General features: G+C 47.7%; 2 protein-coding genes across 4 annotated transcripts in view; one reads left to right on the top strand and one right to left on the bottom strand.

Moving 5' to 3' along the window:
• LOC130680727 (RIMS-binding protein 3C-like) overlaps window positions 1-26,736 on the top strand; it is a 245,384-nt gene that overhangs the window by 126,200 nt on the left and 92,448 nt on the right. The gene's annotated exons all lie outside the window — the stretch shown is intronic.
• The window catches only part of PI4KA (phosphatidylinositol 4-kinase alpha), a 103,919-nt gene that overhangs the window by 61,354 nt on the left and 15,829 nt on the right, over window positions 1-26,736 (bottom strand). For 2 of the 3 annotated variants that reach the window (XM_057491952.1, XM_057491951.1), the window contains exons 2-17: window positions 22,239-22,355; window positions 19,335-19,428; window positions 16,980-17,068; window positions 15,593-15,665; window positions 14,744-15,003; window positions 14,156-14,222; window positions 11,171-11,319; window positions 9,498-9,563; window positions 7,034-7,130; window positions 5,644-5,835; window positions 5,059-5,159; window positions 4,429-4,558; window positions 3,346-3,478; window positions 2,279-2,374; window positions 1,713-1,896; window positions 1,160-1,263 (exon numbers count right to left, since the gene is read on the bottom strand). In XM_057491952.1, coding sequence (XP_057347935.1) covers window positions 1,160-1,263; window positions 1,713-1,896; window positions 2,279-2,374; window positions 3,346-3,478; window positions 4,429-4,558; window positions 5,059-5,159; window positions 5,644-5,835; window positions 7,034-7,130; window positions 9,498-9,563; window positions 11,171-11,319; window positions 14,156-14,222; window positions 14,744-15,003; window positions 15,593-15,665; window positions 16,980-17,068; window positions 19,335-19,428; window positions 22,239-22,355 — 1,952 coding nt within the window. The remainder of the gene's footprint in view (window positions 1-1,159; window positions 1,264-1,712; window positions 1,897-2,278; window positions 2,375-3,345; window positions 3,479-4,428; window positions 4,559-5,058; window positions 5,160-5,643; window positions 5,836-7,033; window positions 7,131-9,497; window positions 9,564-11,170; window positions 11,320-14,155; window positions 14,223-14,743; window positions 15,004-15,592; window positions 15,666-16,979; window positions 17,069-19,334; window positions 19,429-22,238; window positions 22,356-26,736) is intronic. The other variant, XM_057491950.1, reaches the window with a different exon arrangement.

Raw genomic sequence — 26,736 nt, 5'->3', positions numbered from 1 at the left:
AGCTGCAGCAAAGACAGAGAAGAGGTGCGAGGCATGAGGGCGAGGCTAGTCACCTCCAGACCGGGAAGCACGTGGGAGGAGGGGCTCTGGCCTTTGCGTCAGTTCTGCTGCAGAGACCAGCACAGACAGAAGGGCAGGGGAGCCAGCCACCTCCCAACCTGGGCCTTGCGCTGGGCTGGTAGCCTGGGCTCTCGAAAGTGGCAGTGAGAAGTCAAAGGAACAGTAGTGATGCTGAGAGCCCACCTTGACAGACAGCTTTCATTGAGTATATGATCTCAATCACCTGCTCAACTAAAGGCAGGTGTGCACCTGACAGACGAAACTGAGGTAGGAGGGTGAGCATTTTCGGAGGTCACGCAGCCACACTCCTGCCCACCAGTGACCCTAGGGAAGTTTCAGAGGCCCGGATGTAAGGGCCAGGATGTAAGAGCCAACTAGGGGCCCTGTCCCCTCCTTCCCTCTTCTCCTGAGAACCGACACACCTTGTGAGAGCCTCCAACCATGGAGAAACACGTCCCTGCCCTCAAGGCATTGCCAGAAAGGAAGGGCAAGGAAAAGACAAGGAAGCCTACCTTGGTCTGCCAGGGAAAACCGGCCAGATGACACAAATATTGAACATTCAAGGACACAAAGCAGCCAATCCCTCTCTGACCCTCCAAAAAGCATGTCTCTCAACCTACCCTGAGGAAAGCATTAGAGATGCTCAGAGTAGCTACTGGGCTGTTCAGTGCAACAATCAGCGGCAGAAAAACTGGAGAATGACCTCAGTTCCATACTAGGAACTCATGAATAGGTCGCAGTGTAGCTCAGCACTGGGATGCGAAGCGGCTAACACAGGCAATATGCAGAGGGATGCAGACAGCACGTTTACGGCATGGCACCACTGGTGCGTTGCTACACAGAGAAGCAGGGCACCCGGGTGGGCACTCTGGGCCCATCTGGAGTTGGGGAGGGCCTGGGGTGATGAGCAGTGAGACGCTCAGCTCCAGGCAGCAACCACGTGGGGCTTTTGTTTCCCTCCTTGTGTGTGCACTGACTCACAGCATACAGTGCTTTTGTGACAAGAAAAGTTCATTTAAAGGACAAATCCCCAAACCTCACATTCTCAAAGGGAGTTAAATGCTGCCGTGACCTAGAGTGACAGCGTGGTGAGCCTCACCTATAGCCATGGTCCCTGTAATCTTTGGTGGCCGAGTACACGGCAGAGCTGGCCTTCACGCTGATCTGCTGGAAGAGGTTCCACACTTCCTGGTAGATGTACTGCTGTGAGAGAGCGAGGGCTATGGTTACCATGCCATGTCTCCTCCATGCCAGCCCGTCCCTGGCACGTGGAAAGGGGCCCTCTATCATCTCTGAGGGAAAGGCCCTGGACCGTGGACCAGGAGGACCTGAAAGGCCATTCAGGGTATCCATCCTTAAAAGTTTTGGGCAAACCTCCAATTAAAAGCTAACAGGGAAACAGCTTCAATTTAAACCCTATTGTATGTTACCAACACTTGGCATGAAATTAGTTTAAACCTCCTTTTTCCTCAGTATTCTCAGAACCATTACACTACTCTTTCTTACTTGGAAAAAATCTAACTATTAAACGTTAAGACAGCTGTGAGCATCTGACTCATCTGCAGAGTAAATTTAGTCTGTATTTCCACATTCCTAATGGTCAAAGGAATTAATGCAGCTTGCACGTGCTTCATGGCAGGAGCCCCCCTTACATTTCCGGTGATAACCAGGCAGCCTAACTGATCAATGATGAGGACATCGAGTGGGGAAGGAGGCTGGCAGAATTTCTGCTGCAGGATTTGCAGAATTGGCTCCATGACCTTCGGGGTGTCCCTCAGGGCCACGGCGATGTGTCCCAAGGCTCGGATGGTATGGTCGGGAATCAAGTGAGCATCCCTAGATGAAGGGAGAACAGAGGCATCCTGGGAACAGCTCTCCTGCAATCGGCAGTGAAATGAACCCAGAGGCTAGGACCTGGACCTCAACGTCAGCACAATCTTCCTAATGAAACACTCATCTGGAAGTGACAGCCTGGGCTCCTTAACTTTCAGCAGAGATACAAAGTCCCCAGAAGTAGGCAGAAGGCAGAGAGAGATCTTTCTCTACTCCCAAACAGTCACCCAGGAACAGACATTCCAAGGGAGGCTTCACTTTGAATCATGGGACAAGCCTGAAGCACAACTCCACACTGCATGAGGAAGCGGCGCAGAGGAGTGAAGCCAGGCGCCCCCACCAGCCTGCAGGGAACCACCAGCTGCCCCTCAGGGGCGAGACGTACTTGTCGCTCTCCTGGGAGATGTAGAGCCGGTTGGAGAGGCTGGCCAGGAAGGCCTCCACGATCACCGTATCCACCGTCAAGCCAGCTTTCAGACACCTGAACAATGAGGAAACCCACACAGCACTGGGCATCTCAGAACCTGATGAGTGTTCTGTGGTTTCTGTTTAAAGAACTGCTCTGAACATTTCCCCAGAAACCTGCATGGAAGTCAGTGCATAGGACTGACGGCTCTGCTGCAGGCTCAGCCCTCGACAGACATCTCAGCCAGGGCAGTCACCTCACGGCTTTGCCAGAACAGTTCATACTCCTCTATTTCCAATTTAAAATTTCTTGTACTGTCCCTTAAAAAAAGTCACAATGACTGATTGAAAAGACAGATGGTCCCAAGATGGTTAAGGGGATATTAAAATAACATCAAGGTTTTACTATATGGAGAAATGCTTGTGTTTTAGTGTACAGGGAAAATTCCAAAAGCCCCTGAGGACACAGAACCCTATCAGGCCCCCCACTCTTATCTGTTTGGCTCCCGGGCCACAGAGTCAGAGAACAGCGTTGAGTCTGACAGAGAGGGGCCACGCTGCTCTCTCGATTTGGCTTTGGGGAGCAAGGAGCCTGAATTCAGAGGGAGAGACACATTTTCGTGTAAATCAGAATGTATCTGGTTCCTGAGTTTGGAGAGTAAGCTTTCATAGAGCAGGAGCCTGGGCAGCAAGGGACACGAGATCATAGAAAATCCCTCATTTCTATCAAAAATTATACAGAAAAAAAAAATAAGCATAACATCTTGTTACTCTGGATGGTGGGTCAGTGGATAATCCTTATCTTCATACTTTATATATTTTATGAATTTTCCCAATTTTTTATTGTATTTATGATCAGGAGAAGAAACACAGGAAGCTTTAAAAAAATATATGTAACAATCTTCTTTTGAGATCAAGTGAAGGTTTAGAATAATCAGAAACAAGCTATAAAAAACTACTAACATTTCTTATTTTGTAAGAATTTGTTTTGCCTGAAATCCATGCTGTCCTTCCCCAGTCACACAACCCCGTAAGCAGGCCTCTCACCTGCAGATGTTGTCGATGGCGATGTCCCGGAGCTGCTCGTACATGGAAGGCCGGCTCTGCTTTCCAGACATGACGTTCAGGGTTGCCTCAGAATGCTCATTGGTTACACTGATTTTTATGTCATTGCCGGCAACTAAATGTAAAAATTCAAACACGCATCTGGTTAAGCCTGTCACATTCCATCCCCTTGTCTGTAATTCAAAATCAAAATGATATGCTAGTCGTTTTTATCAATCACTCTAAAAATATTTGACTAAAAATGTTGGAAACTACAGTATCTGTGAACAGAAAGAATGAAACAAAGTGTTTAAATCAAAAAGAAGAATATTTGCGTGATAAATATTCCTGTGAAAGTGATAAATACGTAGAACAGCAATTTCTTAAGAAATGGTTCAAAAGTCCTACTGAGAGGCCACAGGCATCCAGCCCTGAGGAGCGAAGCCTGGTCCCATCCCCGACGGTTACCTAGCTGACAGGCACAAAGCTGGAAGAGTCGGGTGGGGGTGAGAGCAGGGGTCGTGCAGCCGGAGAGACCCCTCCTCACTCTGGGGGCTGGGGAAGTCTTGGTCTGCCAGGACTTTGGGTTTCTCTGAGGGAGGGGATACAACGCGCACCCTTCACGGGACTGTGGGCAGGAAGAGCAACGGCATTAGAGCCCCGGGCATGCAGCAGGTGCGCGATGTCAGCTGCTACAGGTGACAGCATTTGCTCTGAGCCTGGGTCTCTGTCTACAGAAACACAGGAACACGCTCGTGGGGTGGGAGTACCAGATAAAATCATGCTCAAAGAGCTCCTGGCTGGGCACCTGGGACACGCAGGACTCCCATTTTAGATGACCCTGGTTAAAGAAGGAGCCAGAAAGACAGTGGACTAGAGGGGCCTTCAGGGGCGGCGGGAGTACGAGACGGGGGTTGGGGGAGGATGGAACGGGGAGGCGGCTGTTAGGGAAACCCGCGAGGAAAGGCCAGGAGCGGGACGAGCCCAAGTGCAGGGCACAGGCCCAGCCCCAGCACTGCTGCCCAGTAACAAAGCCCTGGAGTCACCCAGGGTCGTAAAGTCCTTTCTCAGAGCCTCGACAGTTACCTGTGTGGTACTGACTGTGGCACTTATAGAGCTTCACCAGCACGGGGGACGGGACGACCAGGAAGTCCCGCAGAGATGGCATCACCGAGTGCACCACCACCGGGAACCTCTCACAGAGGCGGCCCAGACCCTGCAACAGACCATCAACACGTCACACAGCCCAGGAGGGGCTGGCCGCGCAGGCCCGAGAAGTGAGACGCCCTCCAGATACCCAAATCTGACCAGAGACACCCAAGGCCAAAGCTCCCAAGGGCCACTTGGCCATGTGGAGTCACTGGGGTCTGTGACGAGGCGAGAGCCTCGGCAGAGCAGAGCAGGCCGTGCAGACTGACTTCAGGAGACTCCTCACTCAGCTCCGGCTCACGCCCTCGCCCTCCACCTGCAGCCCTGGGAATGCCTGGCAGATACAGGCCATCTTGCCCACAGAGGAGGACCTGACCTACACCTGGCCCCCCTCACAGAAAGCCCTGCCGTGCTACTGGCAATGGACCCGTTCCAGCGGGCTCCAGTTCAAGCCCCTAAACACAACAGCGCAGTCTCTATGCTGGTTGTGCTGACCATAGCCCAGATGGTATGACAAGAACGTGCTGCTGAAGGGCTCTGGGCCCCTTTGAGGTCAGTGAGACTGACCTGCAGACAGCAGATAAGCAATGGCAAATGGGCAATGATGACTTTGCTGGACGTCTTAGACTGCAGCTTCTCAGACAGCTTGATGCAAAGATTTTCTGCACCTAAATTCAAAATCAGAGGGTACCAACAATTAGCAAAGGCCAATATTACAAAATACCCATTCACCAATTAATCATACAGTTTAATTCAACCCCCAGAACACACTTTTTGCAGGGTTTATTAATACCAGGAGGTTGTACTACAAAATGTTGGGAGGCAGGAGTCTTTAACCGAAGCCTCATTTCTGCTCCTTTTCTGCTGTTGTGAGAACACCGTCCTGCACGGCGTGTGACTGCTTTCTCCTCTGTCAGCCCTGAGTCCCTCATCCCCACAGCATTCCCCGGGTCTGCTGTGCGCTTCTCACCCAGCTGCTGGCCCTAGACAAGCACCTTCTCTCCTCCACATACAACCCTCAAGAACCAGCAGGCCGCAGTGAAGGGAACACACAGGCTCTGTGGCCTTGGCCATCGCATCCTCCCATGCCCAGTTTCCTTGGCTGCAGGACAGGACCCTGGATGTCAGGGACCAGCAGGAGCGGACGCTCACCCTGCTCGTCCTTCACGGCCCACACCATGAGGTCCACGCAGGCTGCACTGGCCTGACAGCGCAGCTTGAGGGGGCTCAGCTCGTTGTGGATCCGGTCCGCATCATGCAGAATCTTCTGAAGCTCCCCCTGGCTTGTGTTGAACTGCTCCAGCACAAAATCATGGATTTCCTTCACAAAGGACGTGGGGAGGTCTGTGGGAAGAGAGCGGGAATTGCAGCTGGAAATAAAAGTGTATCAAGATTTAGGCAGTGGCCCTACAGTCTTCCCTCAATGACCCAAGAGGAGTACCCTCGCTGCTGGAGACCGGGGTCCCAAGAACGCATGCAGAGAGGAGCCCGGAGAGGCTGCGCATGGCTGTCCTCTGCACACGTGCCTGGCACTCAGAGGACACGATCATTTCCCGGGGAAGGGAGAGCGTTGTGTTTAGACAGTTGATATACTAAAACCTGAATACATGAAACACGTATCACTGGAACTGGTTGAATTAATAAAAAGAAATACCTCAGTGACTTTTTTTTAAAGGTTATCAGTTACCAGGTAAGGGCAAAACTGGTTATGGCCCAAAGAAGAGAATTTTCTGGCTACAGGGATGGATCTTCAGAGCCCCCCAAGTTCGCAGCCTTTTCAAACTCTCATCCTTGGTGCCTGGACACACCAGGAGAACCACAGGGATGGACACAAGTCAGACAGCCAGGAAGCCAGCAACGCACAGCTCAGGTCAGGAGCGGGGCTTCAAGGGCTCCGGGGGTCAGGCTGAGCCAGGCCATCCCAGCCGGCCTCTTTCATGAACCTAATGCTCGCTGTGGCCACGACCACTCAGCCTTCCAGGAGCTCAGAATTCAATTAAGAAAATGGTTAACTAGATTATGGTACATCTACATGACAGAGTATTATATGGTCACCAAACTTACGTTTATGAAGAATGTTCAACAACGTAAGGGAAGAGTGTAGGAAAAATGTTTTGAAAATGCACAAGAGAGAGACTGCAAGGCAGTGCTGCGTGTGTGTGTGCGCGTGCTGACGTGCTGAACAGCAGGGGTGTTTTCTATGATGATGAATGCCTCATTTTCTTGTATTTTTAACTTTTTAAAATGTCCAAGACTGATGTGTTAAACTGCCTATATGACGAAGCCATCAGGATAATATGACACAGCCATATATGAAGAACACCTGGGCAAACAAACTCCCCGAAGAAGCCATCACTGGCAGTACCAGGGACACAGGATAATGGGCAGACATTTTTTTTCCTCTTATTTGTTTTTCCAAAACTTCAGTCATATGACCATACTATGCATGTTTTTAAGTGGCTCCAGCAGAAAAGAGACAGACCTAATGAAGCAGAATGGAACCCAGTGTCCCCACGTTCACACGTGTGCCGACAGTCCCCACCTTTCATGTAGTACAGAGTGTCACGCAGCATCTTGAATGTGGCCACGTAGAGGGGGTCGCTGAATGCGGTGTAGTACAGATCAGCGCTGGGATTGGCCTGGGGGGAGCAGAAGCATATGGTCACAGCACGGAGACCCTCCCCTGGCCTTTCACAGGGACCCAGGCGAGTGATCCTGTTCGTGACTCAGCATTATAAGCAGAACCGTGGTTCATCACGATTCACCCCTTGAACACTTCCATCACTCTCTCCCTCCGTCTGATTATCGACAGGGTGAGAACAGCAGGCTTGTGCCATCTAGAGGGGCCTGCAGGAGACAGCCACCTGCCCCCTGGAAAGAACCACGCTCTTCTGGCTGAAAGTCCCCACCTCTAGCTGTCTTGAAACAAAGTGGGACATGGGAAGAGCCATGGGTATTTAACCCTGTCTACCACTGAGGCGACAGACACTTCAGCCACGGCACCTTCAGAATCATCTAACGTTTTATAATTAAAACTTATTTTAAATTAGTCTTTAGCAATCCAATCTAAAATATAGCACTCTCTCTTCTGGAGGAAAATTCACACGTAGTCTAATGAGTTGAACAGGACACAGTTGTTAACTTTTGCACATTCCCAGTTAGGTAGAATGGAAAGGCACAGTTTATTATAATCCTTGACAAATGTAAAAGTGACCTGCAAATACAGAGGAGGGGGATGAGGAGGATGGAGAAGCCACCTGCAGTGGGGCCCGAGGCTGGGTGGGGCCTGCGGTGCAGCCTGGTGGGGGTGTGAACTGCGTGGAGGGTGTGAGTGAGGCCGGTTTCCTGTGGGCACCGAGAACACGAGCTCCAGTGAACAAAGTGCCGTGGATGGTGCTGCACAGACACCACCTCACGCAGTCCTCACAACATCCCTGAAGGGCAGCGGTGAAGCCATGAGACTCACTAAGGCCAAGGAGACCCCGGGGTCTGACCGCGGAGCCTGGAGGAGACCCTGCAGGCAGGAGGCAGGGGAGGCACAGCAAGGCGCCTCCACTCGCCCACTGTGTGACTGGAGTCCCTTAACCCCGTAGCCCGCCTCCCCATCTGTAAGCAGGGGTGGCTGCGGGACTCAAGCAGCAGGAGCACCAAGCCCTGCCACAGCGTCTGGCCCATCACAAGCACACACTGATTGCGAGCAGTTATTGGTAATGATTATTGTATTGCAGTGATGCAGGTCAGAGCTTTAAGATCTTTTTTCTCTAAGCCACAAAACCATTTCTTGAAATGGACATTTATACTAAGTCTAGATTACAAAAGAAAAATACCAGAAGCTGCTCTGGTTCAGTGGGTTTCCCTATTCCTTCCCGTCCATCAGTAAGACAGGCCCTAAAGGGGATCCCCACCGAGCCTGATCCCTTCCCTCAGGACCCAGGCTGATGCCCTTCACTGCAGATGGTGAGTAAGCAGACACGTCCAGCTGTTCCAACTGCCTGCCCACCCCAGGCCCGGGGCCTCCTGGTCGGCCCGGGCCACACGTGGCCACACACTGACACAGGAAACCAAGAGGCCTCAGTGAGACAGCTAAAGCTCAGGCTGATGAGCAGAACAACAGCCTGCAAAAGGCTGATGGCAAGGGAGGATGTGTCACACTGCAACCTAGAGGCTTACAGGAACTGTATAATGCCAAGACCTGACCCAGAGCAAACCACAGCTGCACATATGTCTGACATCTGCAGAAAGCTCGCTGGCAGCCAGGGCAGGGCAGGAAAAACCTGGCAGCTCCCTCCCTGCTTCAGCACTAAGCGCCAGTGGTACCAGGCGCTATGTATCTTCCAGTCGGGTGAGAGAACGAATAGCAGGCTGCCAAGCAATCTGGATCCAGCACATAGCCACAGCATCATCAGCCTGGCAAGCTCTCTGGGTCCTAATGCCCAGGAGAGGACTGACCCACAGGTTCCCTGAGATTCTGAGACCTCCCAGCACCAACATTTAATGGTTTTCTAAATAATGCTATAGGAATTGGCCCAAACACGTCAAAGACAAAAGTGCCCTAAGTATGCACCCCTGACACTTAAAGCCCAGCCTTGCACATGCTCAGAGAGCATGAGGAATGTGTGCCAAGCCTGAAAAAGTGACTGTGGGAGCGCCAAAGGTGGCAAAGAAGAGGAGAGAGCATAGACTTCGGAGTCAGAGGGCCCAGGCCAAAGTCCAGCTTCCACAGTGGCTTTGTGACGTGGGCACATTAGTTGGTCCCCTGGACCTCTGTCATTCACCTGTGAGATGGACAGATGGACTGCTGCTCAGAGGCACTGCAGGGTGATGCAGGTAAGAGAGCCTGGCGCACAGCACGCCCTCATGTGGCAGTAATGTCACTACTGGGACCAGAGAGGTGAAGCTGCAAAACCACTGCCACGCACGTCCACTCCAGCCCACACACCCTCTGGCCTCTCCCCACAGATGGTTACATCAGGCTGCCCAGTGTGAGGCCCTCAGAACAGACGCACCTCTATCACGCCGGCTACAACTGCATCCAAGGATGTGAGAACAGGCTCCTCAACGATCTTCTTCACCTGTCAGATAAACGAGATCCCGTGAGGCCTCTGCCAAACGCAGTGGGAGAATGGAATGCCGATTCCTTCCACCACAGGAGGGGGCATGACAGCAGATAAAACCACAGAACAGCGCATGACAAGGAGTCTAATGGAAATAACAGGCCAACAACATCCACATTATGGCTCCCTGTCAAACCATACACACAAAGCACCCTTAATTCCGCCATCTGTAGAACTTCTTTCCTTACCCTAGATTGGAATGATATAAAAACAGAAAAGGAACCAACTCCCCCAAATTTGGTGACATTAGATACCATTTCCATGATGTGAAAGCACCCACACTCCAGGTATCATGGACATTTCACCCAACCCACCTCCCAGCCCCCCAGGCCACCTCCCGGCAGGTCCTGCCTCCCCTGGGGCCCAGTGCGCTGATGCTTCCGAGGCTGCTAGGGCCTGAACGGCAGCTCACACTGTAAACTTCTAATGAAGCGATTACTTCCACCCGTTCTCTGTACCAACATTTAGCAGAGGAATGAGCGGGTCTGTCAACTGCAGAACCACCGAATAAAACATTAAGAAGGTTATTTTCAAAATACATAAATAATCATAAACAACATGCTAGGAAGAAATGAAAAACTGCCTAGAAGAAAGCCTAACCTTGAAAAGGTGAAATACACTGGAAAAAATAATTCCCCCTAGAAAAGATCTGAAACATTCAGCTTTCAGTTGGGATTTCTGACATTTCACTAGGTAGAGCCATTTGAGAAATGACGGGCCGTCTAGGCTGCTATTCTGTCTGGGACACTAACAGTAAGAAGTTTAGGGGGAGTTTTCCTTCCTGGTGGCAACTTCAAAAATATCCTACATTATTTATTCTGTCCTCACTTTAGTGGCTCTATCCTCAAGTATTGCCTATGCTTAATGTTTTCTTACATCGTCAGCCCAGAGCATCATCTCTTAGTGATTTCAATTCACACTCCCCACAGGGAGGCAGCAGCTCTCTCCCCGCATGGAGGTGTCATTCCCATTCCCTCTCGTTCAAAACAGCAGGTCCCGTCTTTAGAGTCTAGCCCTGATCATGTCTTCACCCCTCCCACTGGAATCTGCCTCAAAGCATCCCAGTTCAGTCACAGCTCCAGCATCCCTGATCAGATGCTTCCACTTCACGACTCAGACAGCGGCAGCAACGCCTCCTCTGACGTCACCTCAAAGGTCATCTAAAGGTACCCAAATTCGCCAAAGTCGGGTTTTATACTGATCCAAACAGAGCAGCCCCTGAGAGGGAGCCAGGTGCAACAGAAACTGGACTTGGGGCCACACTCCCCGGGCTGAGCCCTGGCCCACCCTTGGCCTGTGAATTCTTGAAGTATCTGACAGTGATCTCCTTGCCTCTGAAATGGGGATGTGTGGCTGCCTCCCACACGCTGCTGCAAGGATTCAAAGAAAACATACTGCACAAAGACAGTATCACTCTAGCTCCTTCTTTAATCTGAAAATTTATGACTAATAAGTTGTACTTTGAAATACTTAAAAAACTAGTTTTTCTTTTAAAAAATGCAGGCTTATACCACTAGCAATTTTGCTGATTCATATACACTGTTTGTCCATCATGTTCTACTTACCAGGTTTAAAAGTTCTCGAAGCATTTCTAGTGGAATACTGAACTCCTTATAGGCGATGCCATTGAAAAGGGGAGAAACGGAGAAGCTGGAACTGATGGTGGAGAAGTAGTAGTCAGGCTCCAGGGCGCCCCCGTCAGGTGGGTAGGAGACTGACCGGGAATAAACCAGAGAGTCAACACCGAGACAGCCACCCAGCACAAGTCCTCAAGCTGATTCTCTCGATAACCAACAAAGGTGCGGATGCTGTTTCTGTTTATATTCTATTTCTTTGTTTTTTAATTAAGAATTAAAGGCTGGATTGCAAATCCTTGGAGAGTGATGCCTCTCATGGGGGGTGTTTCAGGTCAAAGCTCAGATTAACCATGTCCTAGTATCTTCAACCCGCACAATGTAACTTACATGTGGGAATGAAAAAAAAGGGTTACACTTTTTTGAAGGTTGAAAGATGTGAAAGCTTGAGGCCCACAGGACCCCAAAGATATTTTAAGACCATAATTAAAACAAAAATGCACAGTAGCACAGTATTAGAAGTTTCAAAATCAGAACAAAAATAGTCAATCATCCAATGCTTATTAATAAATATGAACCCGAAGGCATACAACTGCTTGAAAATCTATTATTAAAAATCTTTGATAAAGGACTACAACGGACAAATATATTTGTCTGTAATATTTTCATATTAAATAGTGACAGACAACACCAACCTATAAAGAACCAAACATTAAGTCTGAGGAGTCTCTCAGGCACCGGAGCACGGGAAAGCAGGGAACGGCATCCATCCCGACTGAGCCAAAGCTGGCATGAAGTTCTACGATGCAGTGACACACCGCTCGCCTAAGTGCTGGGGGGTTCTAGGGCAGCAAACTGGCAACATGCAACAGAGGGCATGGGCAGCAACAGGACGAGGGGCTGAGATGCAGAGGCCAGCAGGATCAATGGCCACTGAACAGGGGAGTGACTGAGGAAGGAGGGAGGGAGCAGACGAAGCTGGTGCAAGGGAGCAGGTGGGGAAGGGATATGACTGTGTATATGACTGTGTGCATGTGTATGAAGTATGTGTGACTAAATATATGTGTGTGTATATAAAACAGAATATTATTCAGCCTTAAGAAAGGAGATTATCACTGTTTGTGACATGGACGGACCCGGAGGACACTACGCTGTCCGTGAACTAAGCCGGTCACAGGAAGAAAAGGAAGGATTCATGATCTCACTTACATGTGGACTCTAAAAAAAGTCAAATACATAGAGGCAGACAGCTGAGCAGTGGTTCCCAGGGAGCAGGGAGGTGGGGAGAGTGGGAAGGAGCTGGTCACAGGGCACGAAGCTGCAGTAACGCAGGGTGCCTGAGTCTAGAGCTCCTGCACAGCATGATGACTGCCCAATACTCAAAGTTTGCTAAGAGAGTGGATTCAGGGTGCTCCCACCACACAAAACGAGAAAAAAATGGTAACCATGGCAGGAGATGGGCTGTGGAAATCATTTCATCACGTGTGCATGTGACACACCATCATGGTGTATGGTACATCATGTTAAGTACACAGAAGTTTATTTTTTAAATTTTTTTTAAAAGGAAAAGGCAAGTTTGTGATCAGACGGCATCTCCAGATAGACACCATGAAATAAGGACAAAGTCCTGCGTGACTGAGTCAGTGCGCAGTGGACACAGATGGAGGCAAAAGATGGGGACTGCAGAGCCAAGGACCTAAGATTTGGGGTTTATGCAGGGGGAGCCACAGAAAGTTTTTAGGCAGGAAATGAAGTAATCAGATTTGTGCTTTTAAGAATTCTTTAAAAATAGTCTTATAGTGCTACTGAAGAGGGTCTGGAAAGAGAGGAAACACTGACTGCTAGAAAAGTCAGAGTGAAACAGGAGGCACTGGAGGTGAAAAGGAAGGAGCAGCTGAGATTCCTGCCTGTCTCCTCGTCAAGGACGTGCCCTCCGGAGAGCACGAAAATCATCTGTGGAGCTTGCCACCGAGGCAGACAGGCTAGTACAGAGCAGCTCAGCCTGTGTCTGAATGAACACAGGAAGCTTGCCCTGCCAGCCAACCCCTGAATGCACCCCAATCTGGGCACTCCCTGGAAGTGCTCAAAGATGTTCACGAGGGAAGAGAAGCCTCCCAGAGCATGCCACGGCTGTGCTCCCATGCCCCGAGGGCAGGCAGGTGGCTGAAGGGTTGTTTAAAGCCTAGGGGTTCTCTCTGGAAGGTAGGACTTTGCGGGGGTGAGCTTGGCCTCCACATTCTGAGGCACACACAGCCTGTAACATGTTATCTTCTCACATAACCAAGAGCCCTGTATACAAAGTTGCCCACACTTATTTGAGTTCAGATACCTGCTCCTTATTTTTTTAAAAATTCCCCTCACACCTTTCAAGATTCTCAAGAAATGCTGAGTAATTAGCAGCATCCAAAAATGGAATAGATGGCATTACGAGGCAAGGAATTCTCATGTCCCCACATCCTATCACTTAGCCCAAGTCTTACTTCCCTCAAGGATACGATGGAGGATATTTTAACACATGCCTGATACTGCACAGGGCTGTCATATGAATCAATTCAGTAAATCACAGGAACGTGCTTTGTGAACCACAGAGCTCTACAGAAAGTACTACTTCTATCATTACTATATTCTTTAATATTATTTACATATTTAATGACCTTTAGGAAAAAGCAGAACACAAGAGGACACGTTGTTCCTTCTTGGACTGAACCCCAGTGCTTTCCTAGCTAAACAGACTCAGATTCTAACGGCAGGCATATGGCATGGGTGAAGAAAACTTTTACTTTCTTCACTTTTATCCATGTCTGAAATATTTTAAAATTAAATTTTAACAAGTTTAAGCAAAAATAGAAAATGTTTTCTAGAAGCTTGACACTAGATGCATCACAGCAGAGCATTAGCATCATTAACGTTACACGTTACTGTGAACTTGCTCTCCACACGCTAGGACAATATCCTTGGCAGAAAGGTGAAGCCCACCTTCAAGGTAGTGAAAGGCAGATCCTCCAGGGGAGCTGGGAGGGGGCATCCCACGTTCCGGGCTGACCTGAAACACACGATCACGTTACAGATCAGAAGAGGCCAGTTAAACTGCACTCAGGCTCACCTTAGACAAGGTTCTCTCTGCCAACCCAGTGACTGTACTTCAAGTCCTGGTTCAAGCCTCACCTCCTCCCTGAAGCCCACAGTAGCTCTGGGTGCTCTCTGCTATATCCCATATCACAAAATTCTTCGTGTCTAGCCATACAGGTTATACCTGATTACTCAGACGAATTATTCTTAGCATTTCATGTCTTCATCTTCTCTCCATGAGTCAATTGTACTTCTTAAAGGCACCAACTGCCTCCCACTCTGAATAGAGTTTGGCTAGGAAACAAAACTTCATGACTAGGAGATGAAATCAGTCCTAATCTTAAAAAGGCCAAGGCAAACCTTTGCATTAAGGAGAGTTCTTGTGAGAACCTTTTGTTCTGTCAGTTTCCTCAAACTATAAACAAGTGTGGTTTTCTTCAAATGAGCACTTAACAGGAGCCTGTCCCCTGTGCCCTCCCTGGAGCACAGCCCCACCTGCGAGATGCTGGACACGCTGCTGGTCTTCCTCTTCAGGGTGCCCTCCTGACACACAGTCAGCAGGTTGCTGGGCAGGATGGAGCGGAAGTCGTTGAAGGAGCGCCGCCGCACGCCTTCGAGCTCCGCCGGGACTCGGAGGGAATGTGGGGGGACTTTGGGAAAGAGTTTTGAGAGGAGAGACTCCTCTGTGTTGCTGTATCGCCCAAACGCTCGGGAGATGCCAATGAGGCATGGGATGGCGTGTTTGCAGAGGTATTCTAGAAGACAAAGTGAGAAGGTTCCAGCAGCAGCAAGTTACCTGGGACAGAGCCATGCTGCAGTAGCGTTGACACCGGCTCCCATCCCACAACCCACCCGCTAACAAAGCCGAAGCGTCAGAACAAGCCACATTAACAGGGCGACCCCAAGGGCCAACAACAGCCACAACTTCACACAGCTGCTCCCTCTGGGAGGTCGGTCTACTCCTGGCACACCCAAATCCGTAACACAGCCATGTCACGTCATCAGGCACCTTTACTATCCTCAAACAATATATTTATTCCTCCTCAGATCACATTGGTAGCCTTGCACTAGAGGAAAAATGACCTTTGGAAAACAGACATGTCCTAGGTGAAGTGAGGGGGGCCCAGCGGGTACAGTGACCTGTCCAGGGTCACACAGCATTCAGGGAGCAGACCCTTGCGGCCTCCTGGCTAACACACAATAAAGGCAACCTAATACAAGCAGGTTTTCATCCATCAGGTACATAGATAATAAAGAACAGGAAAGAAGACTAGGAAAGAAGGCAAGGGGAAAAATAATCACAAAACCTTTAAAAAAAAAAAATCATTGGGTCGATAATCATACCTTTTTCTTGAATCTCCAAGGCCTGGCACATTCCTAAAAGGACATGCAAAACCTGCAAAAGTGTCTCTAAAATCTGTCCAAGGAAACAGAAAAAACAACTTATAAACAGGATCAGATAAACACCACAAAATTCATTAAGAATTAGGAGGAGCTTTAGACATCTTGTCCAACCCCATGACAGCTCTGCTGTGTGGCCAAGAAGCTGAACTCTGAGAGCAGAGGCCTCCCCTCCCTGCACTGGTCCAGGGCTGCTCCTGACTCTGGACCAACATTGTCCTCCTGGGGCTTGTGCCCACACGCCCTTGGGGCCACTCCTTCCTCCATATTCTGGAAACAGGTGACGGGCCCCTAAATCTCTTCCCATGGCTTTTCGTCCATTCCTTCTGATTATAATGATGATGCTGACTGCCTGCTTCTGTGTCTACTGTCATCAGTGTGTCAGAAAACATCTCGAATTGGGGTGCTCAGGATAAAACATTAATATTCCAGGGATGTCACCCTGAGTAATCAGCAAGCTCAGCACAAATATTGAACTTCCACGCATGTGATGTTAGCTTTTCAGCAGCCACGTCACACTGCTGACTCGGTGAGCTTACAGATAAATACACTAAATCTTTCCTACACACTGTCTGTAAGCAATGCCACCTCTACTTTATGTACTTGGAATTTTTTGCCTCTCATTTGATTCCCTACAAAAGCTCACAGGATAAGCTTTTGTTAGCTTAGAACCTAAAGCAAGAAAGAAGGATGGACAAGAACGTAATGACAGAAATACTGACAATAGAGTTTACAGTTTAATAGCAAGGGAAGAGATTTTAAAAAATTTTTAAATAGATACAAGAACTCAAAAAGCACAGCCAGCTGGGAACATGCAGCCTACAGATGCAGATCCACGGCAGGCCCTGCAGATAGCAGCATATAAGTACTGACTTTCAAAATAATAAATCTGACTAGTAAAGAAGAAGTTTAGATTATAATTACATTCTCTGTTTAAAAGGAGGGTAACAGGAGATACATTTAAGTGACATTGCCAACAAAACAAACTAAAACTAAAAAAATCTGGGTACTTAAAAGTATAACTTCAACTATCTAGAAAATTCTCTATAGATTTGAATCCCCATCGTAAAGTCAGGAAAATGAGCTGCCCTGGCCTTTATCTGCCTACTTACAGGCCTCCCAGGGGAGCTGGATGAGGTAAGACTTGAAATCACTGGGTAACCTGAACAAGTACCACAAGCACATACTGAACATACCTTAGGTGTGTTATGAATAGTACAAGAGTCAACATAAACCATCTAATCACTTCAACCTTATTTTTTACTCTCTTCATCACTTTGGGATTCTCGCTGATCTTGGAGAAGTGCACACCAATCCCCCACACACTTACCTCCTCCCTAAGTGAGGGGTCTCGATGAGCCACGTCAGACAGTAAAGTCACCAAGCAGAAGCTAAAGCTCTCTGCAGTGGGGAGGGCGCCTGCAGGACACACAGACAAACCAGATTGTCTCATATGGGACACGGGGCCGTCCCGCTGGCCACCCAGTCTGCTCTGTTCGTATTCTCTCTCCCTCCCGCCGCCTGCCAAGGGGCCTGTTTACGGTGGTAGCTGCCTTGCTGAGATGAGTCTCACAGGAGCAGATGTGGGCCCAAAATGTTTGCTGAGAAATACCCCTACCTTTCTTTTGATAAAATGTTTTGGTTCCACAAACCTAAATGTTTCTGAGCCAATTTGTAGTTTGAGAGTATACAGCCCCTCAACAAGACAGAATCCACTTTTCTGTTCCTGTTCTAAATTTCTGTGTAGGGTGAGAAATCCAGCTTGACAGAGTATGTAAGACATGGTATAGGGAGGCTGACTGTCAAATGCCAATTACTACTACTTTAAACTGAATTAAATGTTCATATTTTCTTTTCTGCTTTATTTTGACAAATGGAGAAAATCTTAATCCGAGCCTCCAAAGATCTGCTCTATTCCTCGCAGATGTGTAAGCCCTTCCAGTATGGAGCCTCCTTGCAGGGGGGGTCTCAGGAGGATGGCCTCAAGGTCAGGAAGGATCAGCGTCCCTAACGGAGCAGAAGCTAAGCAGTGCTTCCATGGAGGACACCGTCAAGAAGCCAGATCCCTGCCGGGCAGGTCTAATCACTACAGTGGATTTCATCAACTCTGAACGGTGAATAATCAAGGACGCAGAGCTACCCGTCTTATGGACGTACTCATGGTAGCAGATTGCCACATGCCCACTTCTGCACTTCCAATTTCCAGTGCGGCTCTAGGTCACTCTCAAACTTGGTGGGCATCAGAGCCCCCTGGAGGCCTGTTAAAATGCAGACTGCCTGCTTCAGGCCTGAGTTCTAACTCAGTAACTGATGTGGGAACTGAGCACCTGCTGGTCTGACAAGCCCAGGGAATGCTGGTGCTGCTGGTGCTGCTGGTCCAGCAACGGCACTTTGAGAACTTCTCCTCTAGAGTCTTAAAGCCTAAGTAATACTGCCTCATAAAGACTAAAGGAGAGAAATGCTACCCAATAACTGGAAACGTACATGTCTCTAACGTTTCAAATCATTTTATTCAGATTTTTATTCTGAACCCATATATATAGCAGTGGCATTTGTTTTGAAATAAAAGAAGAGACAATCAACCTTAACTGGTACTCTACTTCTCCTAGATAAAGGAGGTGATCACAGATGCCAGGCTTTTTAGCAGTGCTCCCTTTCCAATTTGCAGTCCTCTGTATTCCAGGACCCATGCACAGTGTGGAGTTTGTCAGCAGCACAGTACGTCATCAGAAATGAAACCCAGTGGAGAAGAGGAATACAGGCACAAGCAGGACGTTCAGGAACAGTAAACCGCCTTGAGCAGATGGAGCCCACCTAACAAATTAGGGCCATGCCACCAACAAAGAGAACAAGGGCCTTCTTTATAGGTGCCAACCCCCCCGCTATACCCAAAGGTGGGTCTCAGCCTCCAGAGGGAGCCTGCAAGGGAGGTTCGGTCTCATGAACTCTAACATGTTGGAGGTGTTCCAGACTGATTCTGGAGTCTTAGGACATCAGTCTACAAGAGCATCAGCATTGGGTTTAGCACGATGCTTGGCACATAATGGACCTACATAAATATTTCAGAAGACGGCAAGGAGGGAGGAGGGGAGGGGACAGCAAGAGAGGGGAGGAGGGGAAAAAATTATCTAATTTTCCCTTTGACCATGAAGAGAGAGCAAAATAAAATACAAGTTAAAAAGAAATACACCTGAATTTATTTCATTTCTAAAGAAGCAAAGTTTAAGCAAAACTTAGCAACAGCATCAAAGTGACAGGACTATTTCTAGTGAACACTGTGGTGGTCTTGAACATCTACCTCACCCTTCCTTTCTGAGCAGCAGCAATGCAATTTGGAACTGACCACACTTCAGCAATAAGCCTATTCACCTAAGGGAAAGAGATGGGTTCGGGGGTGGGGGCCGGGACCCAATTCTGGCCGATGAGATGTGACAAAAGGTTTCAAAGTTCCTGCTCTGTGGGTGCCAAGGAGAGCTGGCTCACTGGGACTCCACCTCCGCTCCACCCTCAGGCTCTGGACAGCAGTGGAGCCCACGCTGCTGCAGGCAGGCAGTTGTCCACAGCCAGCAGTGCAAAGAGCTAGAAGCATCCTAACTGGTGTGTTAGTGTAACTGAACAGTTGATCCTTACAGACAGTGAACATACATGTTTTTCCGAGCATTCAGGGAAAACTGCACAAAATTACCTCTGCCTTTCCGAGCTGTGCTTTCTTCTACCCAATACACTTTCGGAAGACCTTTAAGAAGTCGAAGAAGGTAAGGAACCACAGAATCTTTGTGCTTTTAAGAAAAAAAAAAAGATTACATTTAATAAAATGCGTGCCTGGTCACTTTGGGACACAGATTAAGTCCAAGCACACCTGCACCCTAATGGCCTCAAAGGTGGACACTCACGTGGGGGCGCTACTTCCCTTTTCCACATGTGGGGGTCCCATTAGCCTTCGCAGCAGGTGCCCATGGGAGGGGTTGACAGCTACCCTTCGTTGCTCAATGTCTCACCCAGCTCTGGCTTCCTCTGGAAGGTGGGCCTCCAAGAGGGCCTCTCCAGAAGAAGGTGTGTGTGTACACACACACACTCAAAACTGCTTTCAGTGAGAGGTGTTCAGAGGGCCCCAGAATCGGCATCTCTGAACTGGAGAGAAGCTCACAGCCACCAGCTTCTGAACTTGGTGATGTTTCTGTCATTCACGGCCCTTGTACTCTTTCCTTTCGTAAATTTTCTGCTTCATGTTTCCTTTCGCTTCTCTCAAATTGGAGCATTAGACTTTATAGCCATCATTAGCGTACGAAAAAATTCCTTCTAGTTTTCAAACTGGCCAATCAACATATGACTTCATAACTTCCCCAATCATTTCTTTGGGCTGCTTCCCTATTCACAGCTGCTCCAATTAAGGATTCAGATAAGGGGATACTACCTGATGCTCTGAAATACTGAAAAAAAACATTGAAAACATGCTGCAAATTCTGTGACATTCCTTCGACCAGAAGGTGGAGTCAAATTCACCTTCCCTGGGAAAAGGACTCCTTTAGCGACTGGCTTCCCGTTACTTAGAAAGTAACGTATGCAAGACTTGACTTCCCAGGCTGGGTTAGACAGGCAGTGCGGCTTCCGCCTGGCTCTTTGTTGGGATACTGGCCCCGGGAACACAGACACTATGCTGGGATGCTGGGATGAAGTGGCAGCCCAGGTCACACGGAGAGGCCACGTACACAGAAATGCCCTGGCCGAGAGCCCCAGCTAAGGTCCCAGACAACAGCTAGATCAACCCCCAGCCAGACATGTGCAGGAACAGGCCCTTATGCACTTTCAGCCCCTACCCTTCAAGCCACCCCAGGTGATACCAAAGGAAGCAGAACCTGCAACTTTTCTGAGCTCTGTCTACACTGCAGATTTGTAAGCAAAAAAATTGTTGTATTAGCCAGGTTTTGCATTACACTACAACAGATAACCAAAACAAATAGAGAACTTTCTTTAGCAAAAACAATTTTTCCTCTGAACTATATAGAGAAGCTGCTATACCATCTGTCCAGAATCCTAATGTACTGACAGGCACAGAACTCTGAAGAGCCTGCACAGTACGGAAAGACCCCCAGGTACCCTTCCCTATATAAACCCCATGGATTTTGGAGCACGTGATGAGTCAACTCCTTCTGCAACTCTGGTCACAGTCGCTGCATGCACAGCCTCCTGACTAGACATAAAGGGAGCCGATGCTGCAGCCCATCCAGGATGGAGGCAAGGAACATGAACACCAGGTGAGCCAAGAGAAAGCTGGTCCCCAGGGCTCAGTGGGCTACCTGATCACACGGGGCTCCTTTCCTGGTGTCCAGGAGGCCAACAGGCTTCCCTGGAAGCCCAGGTAGACTGCACGGCTCAGGGAAGGTCAGCTGCCACTCCACCCATCCTTACTGGGAACCCAAATTACACCAAAGGTTTTGTCCTTGTCTCTTCCTTGGCACCTTAAAAAGCCCAATACGAGTACTAGGGACTTACAGATCAATCCATCAAGTACTGTATCCGCCACAGATATTTTCAAGTGATACACATTTAAAAGCAGTAGTTTCTTATACAGATATTTTTGAAAATTATTTTCCTTCCTTTATTTTTATATTTAAATTTAAATAGGACTTGGCAACTAGAAAAGTAGAAATGATTTCCTTTCTTTTCACATTTACAAATAAATAGGAAAAATTAAAATGTGGCTTATGAATCTAATTAGTGTGGCCTTGGTCAGACAACCTATTTAATTTTTACAATATTACTCTAAAATTAAAATGCTTATTTTTTTCAAATGCATAAATAGTGTCAAAACTATTAATCCTTATTAAAATAGAATTTCCAAGACACGTAAACTGATGTTTTTAGATAAATAAAAATTCAAATCTCTAAAATGTTTATTTTCCTAATATAGCATAATTAAACTTTGAATTAAAAAGTATTCTTGGTAATGATAAAAATAAATAAATAAACAAAAGGTTCTATATCCAGGGTCAACTATTAGCCTTGGCAAATACAAAAAAAAAGACCATGACCACATCATTTTCTGCTGGAGCTGTAACACTGGTTTTAAAATCACCTCTAAAAGCATATTAACATGTACTCTAAAATGTAACTTATGTTTATCACAGTTTTGAAAAAGATAGTATTATATCAAAATTACCCAAAGAACACTATCCTTTTGGAAGGAGTAAAAAAAAAAAGTACTCTGAGTTTGACTAATGAGTGTTTTACCTGAGACTGAAAATCAAGCCTCCTCTGGAGGGCACACAACTACTTCAAAAGGCATTTTAACTAACTTTCTGGGAAAAAACAAAATAAAACAAAACCACTTTACTTCCTTTAACAACCTAATATAGTCACAACTTGAAAAACAAAAATGCCGGGGAGGTTTACATGAAGAAGTCTTAGTCCCACCTGCTCCCCTCCCGCCTTGCCCACCACTAACCACTTTCATTAGGTTCAAAGGCATTCTTCTACTAGTTTCAGGTAAACAGAAGCAGGTACAAACTTAAATTCTAATGATTCAGAATTTTAGTCATCAACCACCCTTCTACACTGCAGAAACACTTCCAATTTAGTAAAGACTTGCCTGGAGGTCAGACTCAATGAGAAAAATGCCCAACGCTATCACCGCATCTCTCCGCCTTTCATCCAATTGGAAGATCCCATGGAAATCTACTGGGCACATACAGAGCAGCTTTTGGACCTAGAAAATGAGACCAAAGCAACAATAAAAATTCAGAGATTAAAAAACATAAACCCACATTCAGAATGAACCAGTACCATAAAGCCCAGTGAGTCTATACAACCAGTAAGTCATTTTTTTCTAATTCAAAGACCATAAAAAGGCCATCTCCAGCTTCTAAAATGATCATACACACGCCCCCAAAACACACACGTCTAAGGTAGCTTGACCAAAAGTTAAAATGATATCTATACAGCAGGGAAAGCCCGACAGCCAATGTTTGTGCTTCAGTGTCAGGACAGCCTAGGGTCCCCACTTCCCAGTGGGTACAAGTGAACCAAACGTGCCTCCAGTTGCAATGCCTCCCCGTAGGGCTCTTTAAATGTGAGCAAAGCCCTCAGGACTGTGCACAGAACGGAGTACCTGCTCAATAAACAATACCTACTGTTCCTGGATATGCCATAATAGTGGCTCACTAAGGCAAGTAGGCAATAAGGCAACAATTTACTGAATAAACAGAAAAATTAGGATTATCTTCAAAACAAATCAATAGTAAATGTCTGTAAAAAAAGGAACTAAGACTCGAGATTTATTCTGACTAGGAAAACAGGTGATGACATTCGCACAGTTGGGCAGGACGTTTCAGTGGCAAGGGGGACCGGGCATAATGTGGGACTTTGCCCTGAGAATGCATCAACTACCACTGCATTTTTAAAAAAGAAAGCCAGTTGCTTTGTTCGCTTCGATAGTAAAAGGGCAAATAACAAAGGGACAACACACGTTAGAAGCACCTTCTAACCTGAAGAGAAGCAATGTTCTTTGTCCTAGCAATTTTCCTAAGAATCATGTGTAAAGAAATTATTAGAAATTTAAGCAAAAAGTACATAAAATACTGTCACCACAGTGTTGTATGTTAACTGAAAATCTGAAACAATTTAAACATTTAATATTAGAGAAAAAAATGACGATTCAGCCACTTGATGAAAATTAGGTTTGACTATATGAAACTGCTGATAGTCAACCATTTTTGATCAACAAGAACAATGCCTTCATAAAGTTCAACTTAATATACAGATATGAAAAATGGGATTTTTCTAAGAATAATCAATGACACGGAACAATGTTCTATATATTCACAAGAGGATTAACCTCAATTACCATATATAGAAAAAATTCTGGAAAAAAATTTATCAAAATGTTAACAGCTTTGAGAAGTAGGATGACCTGTGGTTTTACGTTTCGTCTTTGTGCTGTTTTATAACTGCCAAAATATGTTCTAGGGAAAAATATTATGTAATCAGGAAGTACATTCAGTAAGTTAAAATTAAAACATATATCTATATATGGGAGGCAAAAAGTTCCATGCTTTTATGATTAAATGTTAAGGCAAAGGAGCCTGAGTAACAGGCAAAGGAAAACACCCAGACCCCGCTCGCCCCCGGTCCCTGCTCACCCCCAGCGTCCCCGGCCCCTGCTTGCCCCCAGCGTCCCCGGCCCCCGCTCGCCCCCAGCCCCCGCTCGCCCCTGGCCCTGCTCACCCCCAGCGCCCCCAGCCCCCGCTCACCCCCAGCCCCCGCTAGCCCCTGGCCCCCACTCGCCCCTGGCCCCTGCTCGCCCCCAGCGTCCCCATCCCCTGCTAGCCCCCAGCCCCCGCTCGCCCCCAGCGCCCCCAGCCCCCGCTCGCCCTCGGCCCCCGCTCGCCCCCGGCCCCAGCTCGCCCCAGCGCCCCCGCTCGCCCCCAGCCCCCCTCCATCAGGAGACTGCACGTCGCAGCCAGAGGGGAGAATCAAATGCAAAACGCGCAGCCGAACCACCACAGTAAAGTGACCACCGCACAGACTCCAGACTTGCACCAGCTAACCACACATCTCGACAAAGAGAGTAAAGTCTCTCAAGAAACATCTGTTAACAAGAAATTGAAGGAAGGTGGATTTATATCAGAATGAGTTCATGAGATCCAAAGAATGTTGATTAAATGAATCAACACGGAAGGTGAGGTGGGTGGGTGGGTCTGGGGCCCTGTCCAAGTCCACGCATTTTGCCCTGTCCTGTGCAGTGCTTCACCAACAGCCTGCTCCAACACACGGAAGATACATCTTGCCACATGCCTGGGAGATGACGCTAATGTGCTAGGGGCACGAATGGAGACTTAGACACTCGCCAAAATTGGCACAACCTCATTGTTAAATATGGAAAAGATTTACACAGAGGTAACTTATCAATAACAAAGACTGTACACAAAAGATAACCCATCGATGCCCCCACATGCCAAACACATATGTACTTAAGATTTTAAATATTTTTGCTCTCAGTCCTTTTCTCTGTTCCTGAAGATTTCTTTGGGGACAGGGTGAGAATTGTGTTCTGTTTTTCTGTTCTATGTAATAAATCTAAAGTTGACTATTTTTACTGGAATGAGATGCACACAGACTTCGGAGTTAGACCCAGAATCACAGCCTGGATTTGGCGTGGCCCAGCTAGCTGGGTGGCTGCTGAGCCTCAGCTCCCTGTCTACACAGCAGTCCTCTTGGGGCTAGACAACAAAGGTACAGTCATTATCTGGACTCAGGACTCACTTGAAATTACATGACAAGCACCGTTCATACTGCTACTCTTCAGCATGTCCTTCAGATGGCTTACAGAAGAGCCAGTCAAGTCAATGCACCTTTAACTCACTCATTTGCTATGTACAGGCAGCTATTCCATGGGAGGCACTGCCCTGGGGACTGCAGACGTGGAAGGAACCAGGCAGACTGAAGCCCTGCTGTCATTCTAGACAGGGACAGAAAACCAGATGAACATTAAGGATGAGACTGTGTAAAGACAAATACAAATTAAAAATAAATTTGTTTAATTATCCCTTTGAAAATGAAGAGATTTCCCTCTCCTCCTTTTTATTTGATCATTTATATTAGAAAACTTGCCTTTCTATTTTCTCCTTTCTTTGAAATGTATGTAAATCCTTTTGAAGGTTTGACTGGCATTTTGTAAACTTTAAACAATGTCTTTCTCAGGGACCAAGGAGCCATCTCCTTGGGACATAAACATCAAGGGAGACAGCACCCCATCCCCTAGTTTTTTGGGGTGGGTAGGAGCTAACCCCAGTGTGCTCCTTGCTCCAGATCGCTAAACAACATCCTGTCATAAAGATAGGAGGAGTTTCTTTTTCCTCTAAGTAAAGCCAATTAGCTCACCCAGATGGTCACCCCAATTAGAAGGTAAAATTAGGATGAACTATGTGTGACAAATTGTGCTGTCAAGTCCTCTTACCTGAGGCCTCAGTACTGCTTATCTTGAGAACAGGTACGTAAGGGCGGTACCTGCTGGGCTCTATAAAAGGGTGAGATTTCTTTCTATCTTTTCAATCTCTTAGCAGATTGCCCGTGATGAATATCAATTCTGGTTTAATTTTTATTCAATAATAAAAGTGTTTTCTTTTTCTACTACTTTGTGGAGAGGGTTTTCTGGGTTGGGAGATTTTGTTTTTAATTATATTTCCCCAACTTTCGATGGGGTGATCAGAGAAGGCCTAAGAAGGTGCCAGTTAAACTAGGGTTTGATTAAAAAGGAACCAGCGAGGACAAATTAGGAAAGAGCGTTCTGGAAGAGGCCACTGGAATGGCAGCAGAGTGAGGCAGAGAAAGCAAAGATGCCCAGAAGTCCATGTGCAGACAGAGATGACCCCACAGGGCCCTGCAGTCCAGCTTGGGAGCCCGGACTGTCCTCTAACGACGGGAAGCCAGAGCCGCAGATGTACATACAGAGACCTTAACAATTGAGCTTAGAATTGAGGTTGGAAGAATCCCTCTGGCAGCTGCATGAAGAATGGATTTTGGAAGGCAACAGTGAAAGCAGAGAAAAAGGTCAGGAGACCCCTGCAGCAGTCCAGGCAAAGATGGCAGTGACCACAAGAGACAGAAACAGACCAGCTCGGGACCTCTGGAAGGAAGACTTCACAGGGCTTGTGAAAGCGAGTTGCCTCCTTGCCAAGCTAGGAAGTATCCGAAGATGGTCATCCAGGAGGATGGGGGGTCCAGAAACCTTCCGTACAAAGGGCAGTTAAAGGAACATTCAGTCTGGAGATGATCAGGTTCTAGGTAAACTCACGGCTGTCTTCACCGAGGGCAAGGGCTCCAGTAACATGACCCGCAGCTACCCCAGTTACCAGAGCATCTGTCTGCCTCCCGCTGACCTGTAAGCTCCTTGAGGACCCATCTCTTACCTTTGTGCCCCTGCAACACAGTGAAAGGGCATGACAAGAGATGCGCTCACCCCCCCAGGCGGCAGGGCCTGCTATCTAGGCCCAGATTTTGCCCAGACTTCACTCTGAGCAGTCAGCGGGCTGTTGCCAGCCTGCCCTGGCGCTCAACTCAGAGGGCAAAGGCAAACCCTAAGGTCTCCC

This window comes from Manis pentadactyla, chromosome 14, assembly GCF_030020395.1.
Source record: "Manis pentadactyla isolate mManPen7 chromosome 14, mManPen7.hap1, whole genome shotgun sequence".
Classification (NCBI taxonomy): Eukaryota; Metazoa; Chordata; class Mammalia; order Pholidota; family Manidae; genus Manis; species Manis pentadactyla.
This window is presented reverse-complemented; position numbering and strand designations above follow the sequence as displayed.